The following is a 15590-nucleotide window of genomic DNA, read 5'->3' on the forward strand; positions in this document are numbered from 1 at the left end:
CTACCACAAAGTTCCAGGCAAAAACCTGATCCCCCAGAATAAAGGACCGTGGGGCGTTAGTACAGCCCGGGGGCTCGGCCTCACCAAAGTTTGGTGCAGCCAGTCAAGCGGTGACCTGAGGCGGTGGCCCATAAGCAGTTCGGCCGGGCTCTGCCCTGTGGCTGCATGAGGGGTGATGTGCTGCACAAGCAAGTATTCAGTGACCCGCTTGTGCCAGTCCCTCTGTTCCAGGGGCTCCAGTGTCTCTTTTGCTGATCGCACTATTTTTTCTGCCTGCCCGTTGCTGGCTGGGTGAAATGGTGCCATTAGGGCATGGCGGATGCCCAGCCCCAAGAGGTATTTTTCAAAGGTGCCCGACGTGAACTGTGGTCCGTTGTCCGAGACGAGGACATCAGGACACCCATGAGTTGCAAACAGGCCCCGCAGCACCCGGATGAGGGCCTCGGTAGTGGTGGAGGGCATCAGGGCCACCTCCAGCCATTTAGAATAGGCGTCCACCACTACCATAAAGGTCCGGCCATGAAAGGGTCTGGCAAGATCGATGTGCACACTCGACCAGGCTGCCTTGGGTATCTCCCAGGTATTACCCTTAGCTGCTGGCGGTGCAGGTCTCGACTCTTGGCATGCTTGACAGGAGGCAACTCACGAAGTGATGGCATCGTCCATACAAGGGCACCAGACGTAACACCGAGCCAATGCCTTCATTTTGACGGTTCCCGCGTAGCCGATGTGCAGAGCCTCAAGGATGCGTTGGCGGAGTCTTTGGGGAACCACGGCTTGGTCTCCCCACAGTAGGTAGCCGCGATGAGCCGAGAGCTTGTGCTGTCTGGTTGCAAACAGCTGGAACTCTGGTGTGAAAGACCCTTCCAGCCACCCCCCCATACCCAGTTGAGTACACGTTTGATGGTGCGGTCCTGGGCAGATGTGGAGGCTACATCGGCGGCCGATACTGGCGCTGCTGGGTGGTCCTCAATTAGGAGGAGCGATGAAGCAGGAGCTGGGTCTTCCACAAGTGCTGGAAGAGGGCAACGACTGAGAGCGTGGGCATGGCCCATCGATTTTCCAGGGTGATGGACGAGCTGGTAGCTGTACACTGCCAGAAAGACAGTCCATCGCAGCATACGTGGTGAGAGGACCAGTGGAGTTGGTTGATCACTGGCAAGGAGGCCCAGGAGTGGCTTGTGGTCAGTAGTGAGGTCAAAGGTTCTCCCATAGAGGTATTCGTGGAACCTCTTTACTCCAGCCACAAGTGCCAGTGCCTCCTTGTTGAGCTGGCTGTAATTCTCTTCGGCCGGAGACAGCGACTGGGAGAAGTAGGCAAGTGGTGCTTCTCTTCTGTCTGGAAACCGTGACTGAGGATGGCGCCGATGCCAAAGGGCAAGGCGTCACAGGCCTGGCTTCACAGGCCTGGTACCAGCACACTGTCCGATGAGAGGAGGGCTTTGACTGCGTTGAAGGCTGCCGTTTCCCGATGACCCCAGGACCACGGTACCTTTGTGCTGAGGAGGCAGTGTAGAGGCTCGGCTAGTGTTGCTTTGTGGGGCAGGAACATGTTGTAGAAGTTCAGCAGCCCCAGGAACACCTGCAACTCCTTGCTTTTTGGAATCGGGGCCTGCTGAATGGCTCGGATCTTGGATGCCGACCGGAGGAGTCGATAAGGTAGCCCAGGAACCCTACCTGCAGAACGGCGATCTGGCACTTTTCTTTTTTCACCTTGAGCCCGGCCTCCTGGAACCTGGTCAGCACAGCACGGATGCGCTCAAACAGCTGCTGATTTGAGTCTGCGGATACCAAGACGTCATCAAAATATGGCACCACGCCTGGAAGCCCCTGCAGGAGACGGTCCATGAGGCTTTGAAAGATGCCAGGAGCCACATTCATCCTGAACTGCAAACTGAGGCACTGGAACGCCCCTTGGTGGGTGACGATCGTCTGGGCTTCAGCAGTGGCATTGTCGACAGGCAGTTGTTGATAGGCTTGGGCAAGGTCCAGTTATTGAAGACCCTGGGTGAGGACCCAGGGAATGCAGCAGGTGGTGAACAACGAGAAACCGGGTAAGTGTGCTGCTGAAGTGCCTTGTTGATGGTGCACTTGTAGTCGGCGCAGATTCTTACTGACCCGTCCTGCTTGACAGGCATGACGATGGGGGTTTCCCACTTGGTGTGGTCAACTGGCTCCAAAACTCCTTGGGCGATCAGCTTGTCAAGTTGTTCGTCCACCTTAGCCTTGAGAGCAAATGGGACCCGGCGTGGCTTTAGCTTGATGGGGGTGACTTGTGGATCTAGGCTGAAGGAGATGGGCGTACCTGTATATTGGCCCAAAGTGCCATCGAAAACCTCAACAAAGTCTTTGATTAGGCCATCAACCTCTGCGTCAGAGATGCAGTTGATGCCGGTGACTTCCAGGCCGAGGGCATCAAACCAGTCTAGCCCTAGGAGGCTAGGCCACAGGCCTTCGACCATCACCATTCGGAGCAGGCCTGAAAAATTCTTGAAAGCGACCCAGAACTGGCCAACACCTACCTCGGGGATGTCGTTTCCCTGGTAGTCTCTCAAATGTATGCGGTTTGGGTCGAGTTGCCTCTTGGACAGCTTGGGCATGAGTCTTTTGATGGTGCTCCAGGATATGACGGACAAGGCAGATCTCCATGTCACATGGAGCTCCTTCGATGAGCACGGTGGCATGTAGCTTGCAACGCGTAGGCGTGTTGGTTTGGCCAATCATGTTTTGGATGGGCAGTGGCAGTTGGTGAGGGCGAAGCAGCTTCCCTTGGTGGACCAGGGGGAAAATTGGACTTGCGAGATGGCGAGGGGGGGTGTTAGACGGAGCCTATCGACAGACCTTAGTGATGTGGCCCCTCCTGGATCATCGCCGACAGATGGCGTCTCTGAACCGACACTTGGCATGGGAATAGTTGCGGGCACATTATGACTGGCCCGTGGACTTCTGTTTGAACTTCCTGCACTCCCACTTTGTCTGGTGCACGTCATCGTCTTCACCGGAGGATGCCTCATCACTGCTGGCCTCTTCGTGATGCACAGAGACTGGCTTCTTAGCAAGACGCGGGCTACTGGCCTTGTGGATTTCCTGGGCGGAGAGTTCAGCAGCTTCTGAGGCCATGGCCTCCTCAATGGCCTTCTGCAGAGTTAGGTCTGGCTTGGTGAGGAGATGTCGTTGCAGACCCGGACCCCACAGATGATTCGATCCATCAGGGGCATCGTCTAAGTCTCGGAACTCGCAGTGCATTGCAGCCTGTCGGAGGGCAGCAGTGTAGTTGTTAATTGACTCCCCCTCTGCCTGGTTCCGGTGGTAGAATGCATGGCGGGCAGCAATCTTGGACGGCTTTGGCGCGTAGTGGTTGCGGAGCTTCTCTTGGATTGTGTCCCACTGCTCTGCCTGGACTGCTAGAGGCACAACCAATGCTTGGGCCATCTCGAACACCTCGGGCCCTCAGAGACTGAGGAATAGGCCCCACTTACGCTCCTCTGACACTTCCGTCAGCTCGTTGGCTTGGAGGTAGCAGTCAAACCGAGCGAGGTAGGAGTCCCATGATTCAGAGGCTGGGGCAAACGGCGGTAGAAGCACGAGTGAAGCCATGGTTGCGATGCCAACGTGGAGGGTGATGGATGGAACACAGTGCTCTAGCCAGAATGATCAGCTCTGAATTGATTCTGTTCACTGATTTCGCTCGGTCTTTCAGCTCAGTGATTCAGCTCAGCTTAGAGGGTGGCCGCATCTGGCTGTGCTCTGATGTCCATCAATCCCATCCTCGTCGCCAGTGTTAAATAGTGGATAGACATAGCAGATTATGCAGCGATTTCTCCAAAGCAGCTCTTTATTTGTAAGCTGGAACAGAACTGAACAGCAAGCAGCTCAACCGGCCTATAAAGGCAGCCGGCTGTCAACATTGTAGCAACAACAACCCAGGGTTTCCCGCCTAAAGTAATTGACATGGACTTGAGTGAAAACTATATACAAGATACTCCTGGTGGCCAGGGGGAGAACTTCAATACATAATACATAACAAGATAGATATCCTCTTACATTTCCCAGATAGGCACACAGACTGAAACTGCGGGAGAAGAACCTCCCCGCTTTCCTCCTGCCTATCGCTCATCCTGAGCTGATCTAGGCAGACCTGCATTCCAAGCAGGCAAAACAAATCACACAGACAACTCAGCACGAAGGGCTGTCTGCTTCTGAAGAGACAGATGCTCCAGATTCCATTTCCGATTCTTCAGGAGGTTTGGGGTTTATTTCATGGTGCGGGGCAGGTGATTGGGTCAGAGCCGGGACAGAGACAGGGTCCAGAAGAACTGGGCTGAGACAGGGCTGGGGCAGATTTAAGAGGCATGGGTTCAGAAAATAGGTTAGGGCAAAACCCTGGGTTGGGGCAGGTCATGGGGGGCAGGAAGGAGGAGGGGACTTCTCTTCCTCAAGAGTCTGAATTCTGGGGACTACTGGCTAAATGGAACACATGGATGGGCAGAGAGTGGGGGTGGGGCATATTGCAAAATAATAATAATAATTTGACAGAAACAACGTTACAATCATCCAAACCCATATTATACCTTCCTACCTCAGACTGGCAAAGCAGGTTTCATGGGTCAGCCCTATTAGCTTGACACACACGTCAGGAACGGCCTTCCTTCCCCTGCCGATTTAAAGCCAGCTGTTTTACAGATCCTAATTTCCTCCAGAACAGTTACAGCTCTTCAGACATTCACAGATTCACACTCTTTCACCATTCACATGACACCCCTATTAATACCTTAACAAGCTGTTTTATATACAGATAGGTAGCCGTGTTGGTCTGCCATAGTCAAAACAAAAAAAATTCCTTCCAGTAGCACCTTAAAGACCAACTAAGTTAGTTCTTGGTATGAACTTTCGTGTGCATGCACACTTCTTCAGATACATACAAGGAGTATCTTGGTATGAGCTTTCGTGTGCATGCACACTTCTTCTGAAGAAGTGTGCATGCACACGAAAGCTCATACCAAGAACTAACTTAGTTGGTCTTTAAGGTGCTACTGGAAGGAAATTTTTTTTGTTTAAGCTGTTTTATAGAGCACGATCTCAGGTCCTAACCAGAATGGATCTCCTTGGCGTTCGTCCGTGACTTCTCGAGGTCTGCCAGTGTGTGTGTGTGTGTGTGTGTGTGTGTGTGTTATGGAGTCTCCTTTGGAGGTGCCCGAGGTGTGCCGATACTTCAAAAACCGTGCCCAGTTTCTCACCAGAGTCGGTCAGAAGGCACAGCTCATAAACAGGGCAATATGACAGGCGAAATTAATGCCTTCTTAGCTCCACGTTCTGGCACCATATGATAGGTCTGCTTACAAACCCTGAACCGTCTTTGTCACAGAGAATCAATTATTGGTGGAGACAGGGATATTCCAATTAACACCTTTAATCAGTTGAGCAAAGGTAGCGCAAGCATGCCCAACAAAGGAACTGGAAAATGCCGGCACAAGGAAGTCCAGAGTTTTAAAAACTTTTCTCCACCCTCCTCCCTCCTCAGGGGCATCTTGGCTGTAAATAAAGACCAGGCTGGTTAATAGCCCTTGAGCACTAGACACAGGAAAAGTAATTCCTTAACACAGACACCTCCTTTTGTTACATTCCACAGCCAGAGCTGATAAGGGGCAATTAACTAGTATCCCTAACAGAGAAACAGCTTCTAAAGAAAAGACAGATTACCCCTTGATTGGCTATAAACTGCTGACACATTTCTTAGAATGAAACACCTGACAGATTCTTCAGCAGGAAACAGAACAAAGACAGCATTAATTTAGCAAGCACAATTGTACAGAAGCGAAGATGGCATTAGTTATGAATACACACACACACACACATAGAGAGAAAGAGAGAATAAGAACATATTTCTGAGACCCTACAGTAGCAGCAACAAATTCTTACCCCTTATCTTTTGAATTGAAACATAAACCCATCATATTCTAGAAGAACTAAGGACTGGAACAGTCTGGTTAGGAAGCTAAAGAGATCTTCAGTTAACTCAACTTGTAGACTTTGCAAGAACATTTGATAATGTAGATGTGCTTGGAGCATTGGGCTATTTTATTAATACATATATATTTAAATTTAATATCTTCTTTTTCAGCCAGAGAGGCAATTGCCCATCAGAGTGACAACTTTCTGTTTTCATATTTCATATACATAGGAAACAATGTTATGAGAACCATTCATGGTGTGGGAGAGATGATGACTCAAATGGTCCTCAGCAGAGGTTCTATTTTTCCTCTTTCTGTACCTGATGTAGCCCCAAGTGTCCACCCAAGCAAGCAAGCCAACATTGTAGAGAGTGAAGATGTCACTGTCATGGACACCAAATTAAAAATCATTGAGATTTTACAGGTAAAGACCTTTACTTTAAATTTTTAAAATGAAACAAAGCACCAACAATATATATTATGTACTGTAACATCAAGGCATGAGCGTGAAGGCTTGTGGTTATGGTGACTCCAGTTTTTGAATTGTGATGTGGGGTTTTGACTCCAGCACAAGGCCATCTCACCAGCTAGTTAGTTTCCACTAGAGTTATGGCTAGTAATAGACTAATCTGGCAACTTCAATTTCTCTCAGTTTCTCAGTTTTCCAATTTTAAATTCTGTTTTCCACATTTGTACATTTCTACATCAATTTGCGATTTCTTTGTTTATTTAAAATCCTCATGAAAAGTTTAATTGCAGTTCCAATATACACATTTTTGTATGAAATTTTAACCAATATGCACATTTTGCAATCAATTTATCCCTATACACTATATTTTTGTTATTTTTCCAAAGGAGTTCATTTTATTGTACACATTTCCCTAAAATATGCATTTTTGTACACACTGGTTGAAGAACTGCAACAAAATTTTGAGAAGTGCGACTTTTGAAGGATAGCTGTGTCTCAGTGCACATTCTGGTGCGAGAAGTGTGAATTAGGTTTGTTGTTGTTTAGTCGTTTAGTCGTGTCAGACTCTTCGTGACCTCATGGACCAGAGCACGCCAGGTACTTCTGTCTTTCACTGTCTCCCGCAGTTTGGTCAAACTCATGCTGGTAGCTTCGAAGACACTATCCAACCATCTCATCCTCTGTCGTCCCCTTCTCCTTGTGCCCTCCATCTTTCCCAACATCAGGGTCTTTTCCAGGGAGTCTTCTCTTTTCATGAGGTGGCCAAAGTATTGGAGCCTCAGCTTCACTATCTGTCCTTCCAGTGAGCACTCAGGGCTGATTTCCTTAAGAATGGATAGGTTTGATCTTCTTGCAGTTGAAGGGACTCAAGAGTCTCCTCCAGCACCATAATTCAAAAGCATTAATTCTTCGGCGACCAGCCTTCTTTATGGTCCAGCTCTCACTTCCATACATCACTACTGGGAAAACCATAGCTTTTACTATACAGACCTTTGTTGGCAAGGTGATGTCTCTACTTTTTAAGATGCTGTCTAGGTTTGACATTGCTTTCCTCCCAAGAAGCAGGCGTCTCTTAATTTCGTGGCTGCTGTCACCATCTGCAGTGATCATGGAGCGGAGCCCAAGAAAGTAAAATCTCTCACTGCCTCCATTTCTTCCCCTTCTATTTGCCAGGAGATGATGGGCCCAGTGGCCATGATCTTCATTTTTTTGATGTTGAGCTTCAGACCATATTTTGCGCTCTCCTCTTTCACCCTCATTAAAAGGATCTTTAATTCCTCCTCACTTTCTGCCATCAAGGTTGTGTCATTTGCATATCTGAGGTTGTTGATATTTCTTCTGGCAATCTTAATTCCGGCTTGGGATTCATCCAGCCCAGCTTTTCACATGATGAATTCTGCATATAAGTTAAATAAGCAGGGAGACAAAATATAGCCTTGTCGTACTCCTTTCCCAATTTTGAACCAATCAGTTGTTCCATATCCAGTTCTAACTGTAGCTTCTTGTCCCACATAGAGATTTCTTAGGAGACAGATGAGGTGATCAGGCACTCCCATTTCTTTGAGAGCTTGCCATAGTTTGCTGTGGTTGACACAATCAAAGGCTTTTGCATAGTCAATGAAGCAGAAATAGATGTCTTTCTGGAACTCTCTAGCTTTCTCCATAATCCAGCGCATGTTTGCAATTTGGTCTCTGGTTCCTCTGCCTCTTCTAAATCCAGCTTGCACTTCTGGGAGTTCTCGGTACACATACTGCTTGAGCCTTCCTTGTAGAATTTTAAGCATAACCTTGCTAGCGTGTGAAATGAGTGCAATTGTGCGGTAGTTGGAGCATTTTTAGCACTGCCCTTCTTTGGGATTGGGATGTAGACTGATCTTCTCCAATCCTCTGGCCACTGCTGAGTTTTCCAAATTTGCTGGCATATTGAGTGTAGCACCTTAACAGCATCATCTTTTAAAATTTTAAATTGTTCAGCTGGAATACCATCACTTCCACTGGCCTTGTTATTTGCAGTGCTTTCTAAGGCCCATTTGACTTCACTCTCCAGGATGTCTGGCTCAAGGTCAGCAACCACACTACCTGGGGTGTGCGAGACATCCATATCTTTCTGGTATAATTCCTCTGTGTATTCTTGCCACCTCTTCTTGATGTCTTCTGCTTCTGTTAGGTCCTTTATTATGCTTCTGTTTTGTCCTATTCTGCTTCTGTTTTGTCCTTTATTATGGTAATCTTTGTATGAAATGTTCCTTTCATATCCAATTTTCTTGAACAGATCTCTAGTTCTTCCCATTCTGTTGTTTTCCTCTATTTCTTTACATTGCTCGTTTAAGAAGGCCTTCTTGTCTCTCCTTGCTATTTTTTGGAAATCTGCATTCAATTTCCTGTATCTTTCTCTATCTCCCTTGCATTTTGCTTGCCTTCTCTCCCCCGCTATTTGTAAGGCCTCATTGGACAGCCACTTTGCTTTCTTGCATTTCCTTTTCATAGGGATGGTTTTCATTGCTGCCTCCTGTATAATGTTACGAGCCTCCATCCATAGTTCTTCAGGCAATCTGTCCAGCAAATCTAAATCATTAAACCTGTTCCTCACTTCCACTGTTTATTCATAAGGGATTTGATTTAGATTGTAACTTACCGGCCCAGGGGTTTTTCCTACTTTCTTCAGTTTAAGCTTGAATTTTGCTATAAGAAGCTGATGATCTGAGCCACAGTCAGCTCCAGGTCTTGTTTTTGCTGACTGTATAGAGCTTCTCCATCTTTGTCTGCAGAGAATATAATCAATCTGATTTCAATGCTGCCCATCTGGTGATGTCCACGTGTAGAGTCGTCTCTTGTGTTGTTGGAAAAGCGTGTTTGTGATGACCAGCTGGTTCTCTTGACAGAACTCTTGACAAGCCTTTGCCCTGCTTCATTTTGCTCTCCAAGGCCAAACTTGCCAGTTGTTCCTTTTATCTCTTGATTCCCTACTTTAGCATTCCAATCCCCTATGAGAAGAACATCCTTCTTTGGTGTCACTTCTATAAGGTGTTGTAAGTCTTCATAGAATTGGTCAATTTCAGTTTCTTCAGCACCAGTAGTTGGTGCATAAACTTGGATTACTGTTATGTTAAAAGGTCTGCCTTGGATTCGTATCGTTTCTCATTAAAATGCAAGCAAAATCAAATTGCTCCCCTATTCAACACATGTGCCTGATTTATTTGCACTATGGAAGACAGTTTCTATTAACAGATCTGCTAACAGTAGTTTTCAAAAAACGTGTGATCTTTTGAAATATTGCATTTTATTACATACCTTTTAAGGCAACAATAATAACCTTGGTTTCACAAGCAAATCATCTTCAGATGCTTCAGAAAACTTGCACAGAGGTTCAGAAATGTGTTGTGTCAATTTCTTGCTTTGTAGTTTATTCTTAGCGTTCGGCTTGACTACAGAATATCGTACATGCTGTCAATTTACAAGAAGGAATTTGGAGAGAGCAGTGAAAATGTTGATAGTTCAGTGACATCTCCCCCTGACACACCAACTCTCACATCAGGTATTGTTATTAAAGCGGAATAATTCAACATAATGATGATTCCTTTCAATAAGTGTTGAAATAAAAGATGAGTGGGCATTCACCTACTAGTTTAGGCAAAATGTTCAGAAACTCAAATGTGGGGAAACTTTGGAGATAATGGCTGGATAATTCTGACAATGCTTCAGACCTTCCTTACTCAATTTATGAGTTGTTTCCAACAAAAGTCTTGAATGACTTATAAAAAAAATAAATCCAGCTAACAGTGCAATGTTGAAAATCAATTTAATATAGATGAGACGGTGGTCAGATTGTAACACAAATTCCTCCACACACATTCCGGCCTTAGACTTTGCCTCCAAACCAATAGCCCTGTGGAAAATTTATAGTCAAATGCCTGGCAGGAGAGAATCATCTTTGACTGACACACACACAAATGTCAATGTTGGCTCCAAGCAAGCCTCCCTGGGGAAAGTATTCCATAGATGGGAAGCTATGATAAGGTTACCAGATTTTTTTCAATGAATCTGGGGACACTTTTTAACTTCAGTAGGAATGACAGGATTTTGTCACGGGACTGATTTGTAAATCCGAGGACTGTCCCCGTGAAACAGGGACGTCTGGTAACCTTAAGCTATGACTGAAAAGACCCAGTCTCTTGTGTCTGTCCTCCAGACTGCTGCCTCGCTTGCACATGTTGGAAAATTGCAAATCAGTTTGGGGACTCGCATGCCTGCTCTTTGACTCACGTTCTCCAATTGTTCAGAGAATGTAATAGGTACTGCATTTATTTGATGGTGAAATCTCTCTGGCTCTGTAATGCAAAGTCAGATCACAGGATCAGGGACTTTATTTTCTAGTTTAGTTGTTACGTTCTAGGTATGATTTTTGGTGGAGGAGAAAGTGCCTGCTCCCTGTGTCCAGAGGTTGAGTATTGTTTGAACATGCATTCCAAGAATTGGATCGTACGTAGGTGTTCTGTTTTGTTCAGTAACTTGAAGTTTAGTTGCCCTATTTTTATTTATTGCTTTTTATTTGTGGGTTATGTGACCAAGCATAGGTTGCTGTGGTCAAAAGGCTAGTGAGTGAGCTGCTGTCATCCTTGGATAATGTGGTAATAGTGTCCTTTGATTTCTTTTTTTGTGTCATACCAGTCACTGTTGGTCGTTCATTCCTAGGACAAAATAAGTAAGGGGGTGTAGTAATTTTTGTATTGCTAACTTTACCAAAATCTCATTTCATAGGAGTTGTTCCTAATATAGATGAAATTGCTGCTGAAGCAGAAACTATGTTTGCTGGCAGGTAAGCTCTAAAATGGCTCCATTCCTTCCATTTTTATACTTGGCCAACTTCGCCTCCCCCCCCCCCCGCATCATCCTCCTGCTTTGTAATACTAACAAACACTTCCAGTTTACTCTTTTCCCTTTCTCCTGCTTGCTGATGTACTGCTACTTCAGTGGTAGAACTTTTAATTTGTAGAATGCTTTATAAACTTTTTAATGACTCAGCCTTGAATCACAGTAGCTTCTATCTAGTAGACATAGACTGAATATTTGATTTTTAAAAAACGTTTTTATTTGCTGGTTATATTATACTGCTTTGAGATATTCTAAGTTGACTAAATAAATAAATAGCTGTTGAAATGAGCCCAATGAACAATGTGTGAGCTTCAGTATTCCAGAAATGCAACACCTCTCATCATGGAATCTGGTCAGGCTACTTATATATTTTATGTGTTTGGTTTATGTGTTTTGTTTGTTATGGCTGTAATGTTTTTGATATATTGTGAGATGGCTTAGAAGAGGATACTCTGAAAAGCAACCTATAAATAATAAGATAAACCTCATTGTCAGAGCTATCTAGTGATCAAGCCATAGCTTTTCAGACACATAACTGAGTAGAGTTTTTCAGTTTATAGTGCTTTTACATTTTTGCATCAAGTTCTTTACGCTTGCTAGTTTATGGTGGTTTTAAAGTGATTTTATGCTGTTGGTCTTACTATTTTGTATTGTTTATAACTAGTTTTGTTGTGTGACGTGTGTGTGTGTTTACACACACACAATATCTCTTGTTACACTGAACTGGTTCGTACATAATGCTAAGCCAGACATGTTCCTAGAAAGGAGATTGTAGTCATATTGCTCTTCCTCTAGTCCTCCTGCTAAGCTATGGTTTGGCTGAGCTGTGACTCATGGTTTGTCTTGCACCAGGCAAATCATGAGCTGTAAACCCAAGAACAAACCTTGGTCACAGCTCCTAGGTTGCTACCCACTTGTGGTAAGTACAATTAGCTTTATTGTGCAGCTGAACCTGAGCTAGGGCTCCTGTTAGAAGTGTTTATTTTTTGGCAAATTTCCTTAAAATAGCTCAAAAATGTCATTTCCCCCCTGAGATTTTGCTAAAAAAAGCTCACCACTCCACAAAACAACTTTTGTGTCCAGATTTTCACTTTTTGAAAATGGCAACCCTAGCATGAGCCTACTTTGTGCTCTCGTTCCTTCTGTCTCCTTCCACCAGTAGCATATCATTCAAAACCATATTAAGTGTTAGGAGTCTAGGCTTGAGAACACAGTAAATGTACGTAATTAAAAAGGAGGATTTGTTGCAAAAACAAGTAGTTAGCTCTGGACTGCTTTAGCCAAGCATCTGGCATCATTACTTAAGTCGACCCCTCTGAAGAGTTCTTCCAGCATCGACAGTTTGAACCTGTGACCCTTACGTCTCTTGTTTTGTCGGGATGTGCTAAGTACTCTTCTGAGTCAAACATGGCCTTGTGTCTCTCAAAGGCCCTCTGGGCCTCTTTTGTCCATCGGAACAGTCTCTTACCCCTTAAACAATCCATGAGGGGAGACATTAGTCTCAAGTATCCGGATATAAACTTACAGTAGTAATTCACGAAACCCAGGAATCGTTGCAAGTCTTTCTTGGTTCTGGGTTCCTGCCACGTCAGCACTGCCTTCACCTTGGTGGGATCCATGTGAACTCCCTCAGGGGTGATGCGATAGCTCAAGAACACCACCTTGGTCACGTCGAACTGACCCTTTTCTAACTTGGCATACAACCAATTTTCTCTGAGCCACTGCAGCACTTCTTCCATGTGTTTTACGCATTCTTCCAGGGTGTCTGAGTAAATCAAGAGATTTAGATAACACAAGACTGTAGAGTCTACCAGACCCCCCCCAACACATGTTTGATGAACACCTGGAACATCGCAGTTCTGGATTGTAATCCAAACGGCATGACTAGGTACTCGAAACTGCTGTATCTTGTACAAAAGGTGGCCTTCCACTCATCTCCCACTATCACCCGTATGAGGTTGTAAGCTGCCCTCAAGTCGAGCTTTGTGAAGATCTTTGCTGATCTCAGCCTTTCCAGCAGATCCCCAGTGCGTGGCAGGGGATAGTGGTTGGGCACTGTCAGACTTCAGTGATTACAGACTTCAGGAGTCTGTAATCATTGCAGAGCCTCAACTCTGAGGTGTCGTGTTTCTTCACGAAGAGCACAGGGGCGCTCCCAGGGGTCCTAGATGCGCTCAGGCTTTGGGTCCACGCTCGCCCCTGACAGGGATCCCTGGAGCTTCCTGTCTGCACACTGTTGCACCATGTGTGTTGCTGAGCCACTCCTTCCAACGTTTTTCCCTTTCAGTTGGTGAAATTCCAGGAAAGTACCCTCCTGGTGGCACCCAGTTGCATAGGGTCCTTCCCTTCCCTTCCTGCTCCTCTTGGGACCAGCAGCTCACATTCTCCACTGGCACATAGGTACTGGGGGTTAAAGGCCTTGCCTGACCTCGGCGTATCCTGGTGCGCTCCTGCAGTCTCAAGCCCAGCTGTAATGAAGCCTGCCCAACTGCTTGCAGTGTAGGCTATGGGGGTATCGAAGCCAGTTCACCCAAAATCTGCTCATTCAGCCCCGCCTTATATAACGCAACCAGAGATTTCCCCTCCCATCCCAGTTGCGGGACGTACATATGAAACTCCAACCAATACTCTGCAACTGTCCTGTTTCCCTGCTTGAGGCTCATGAGCTTCTGGGCGAGTGCCGCCTCCCGCATCAGATCTAAAAATATGCTGTCCATCGTTTTCACGAAGGCATCCAAGTTGGCAAGTACCACATCATTGCTTAACATGAGGGGGGTCACAATGCCGAGCTCTTCCCTCTAAGAGGCTAATGAGGAATGCCACCTTTTCTCTACCGTCTTGAAATTCTGCCCCTCGAAGGCTCAGGAAATAAAGGAAGGCTGTTTTGAAGGCCACGTACTCTGAGGGCTTTCCCGAAAATCACAGGGGGCAGGGCGGCACTAGGCTCTTGGACATCTGTCTTCCACATCTCATGTCAACTGTCTGCCCTGTTCCCCCACCACTCCTTCCGAGCTATTGATCTGTGCCTTCAATTCCAGATTATGTTGCCACAATACCTGATAAGGATCCGCAGGCATGTTCTGGCCTCCTTCTGTCCCCCCCCCCCCCCAGGGCAGCTGGGAGTTGTTGTTGTCTTTCCGTTATCAGCTTTTTCATCTGCCGACTAATGCAAATAATTGTTGAGAAGGGTCAATCTGTTAGGAGTCCAGGTTCCTGGCTTGAGAAAACAGTAAATGTCCGTAATTAAAAAGGAGGATTTATTGCAAAAACAAGCAATTAGCTCCGGACTGCTCTAGCCAAGCATCTGGCATCATTACTTAAGTTGGCCCTTCTGAAGAGTTCTTCTGGCATCGACAGAAGATATTGAACCTGTGATCCTTACGTCTCTTGTTTTGTTTCCTGTCTATCAGCCATCCTATTCGTCTATGTCTCGGGCTCCTTGGGTCATCTGCCTCCCCTTTCTGTGACGAAAGGCTGTCTGTCTCGCTTTTCGCTCCTGTTTGTGCTTCCTGTGAGCTTGGCTGTATTCCAGCCAGCTCTCAGCTACTGCCTTATCAGCCTACGGTTCAAGGTCAGGAAGAGGCGAAGCCTGCAGCTGTCGGCTCTCCTCTGCCTGAGTGAAATCCAAGCCTCTCTGTTCCTGGCTACTTTCTGCAGATGGCTGCAAACCTTCGCTTGGAGATGGTGTGTTCATTACATTAAGCTTATGAATACATGGGCTCTTCCTGATCCTGCTTTGGAAATTCCCCCTTCATTCCCAAAATGACTTGCTATGTGGCCTTGGGAGGCTGGTGTACCAGGCTCATAGATTCAGTTGCACAGTTCTTTGGGTAGCTAAGGGGTCTCAAACCCTTGGTGAGTTAGGGACTTCCCCTGCATGTAAAGACAGGCTTTGGCGGACTGAGTGGATGAGACCAATAGTGAGTCCAATGGTCAAGAAGGCAGTTTCTGCACGTGCTGTAGTTCAGAGGGCTGGATGGGAATTGTCAACTTGGGAAGGTAGCACATCAAGAAGAAGGAAAACTGATCCTAACCCTCTGCTGCTTTCAGGGACTGGGCAGAGGAGGAATGGTGGAGACCGTCTCCCCATCCTGCAGGGAGGAGGAAGAGGATGACAGTTTAGATGTATAACCGTGGTTTAAGGGAGGTCACAGCTCAGAGGCAGATGAGGGGAACAGTTGGGAAATAATGGGAGAGGAAGAGGCAGGACCAGAACGGCAACTGACTGACATGGTCTTTAGAAAGCATTCCAGACCCCCCTCCCCCCTCCCAGCACCTGGCAAGCCTTAAAAGTAGGA

The 15590-nt window shown here is 46.4% G+C and overlaps 1 protein-coding gene across 6 annotated transcripts in view; it reads left to right on the forward strand.

Annotated features, from left to right (window-relative positions):
• ITPR2 (inositol 1,4,5-trisphosphate receptor type 2) overlaps nt 1–15590 on the forward strand; it is a 313187-nt gene that overhangs the window by 75994 nt on the left and 221603 nt on the right. For all 6 annotated transcript variants that reach the window (XM_081927580.1, XM_081927582.1, XM_081927583.1 and 3 more), the window contains 3 exons: nt 6182–6375; nt 9823–9955; nt 11179–11236. In XM_081927580.1, coding sequence (XP_081783706.1) covers nt 6182–6375; nt 9823–9955; nt 11179–11236 — 385 coding nt within the window. The remainder of the gene's footprint in view (nt 1–6181; nt 6376–9822; nt 9956–11178; nt 11237–15590) is intronic.

This window comes from Podarcis melisellensis (assembly GCF_964234715.1).
Source record: "Podarcis melisellensis genome assembly, chromosome: 10".
In the NCBI taxonomy this organism is placed as follows: Eukaryota; Metazoa; Chordata; class Lepidosauria; order Squamata; family Lacertidae; genus Podarcis; species Podarcis melisellensis.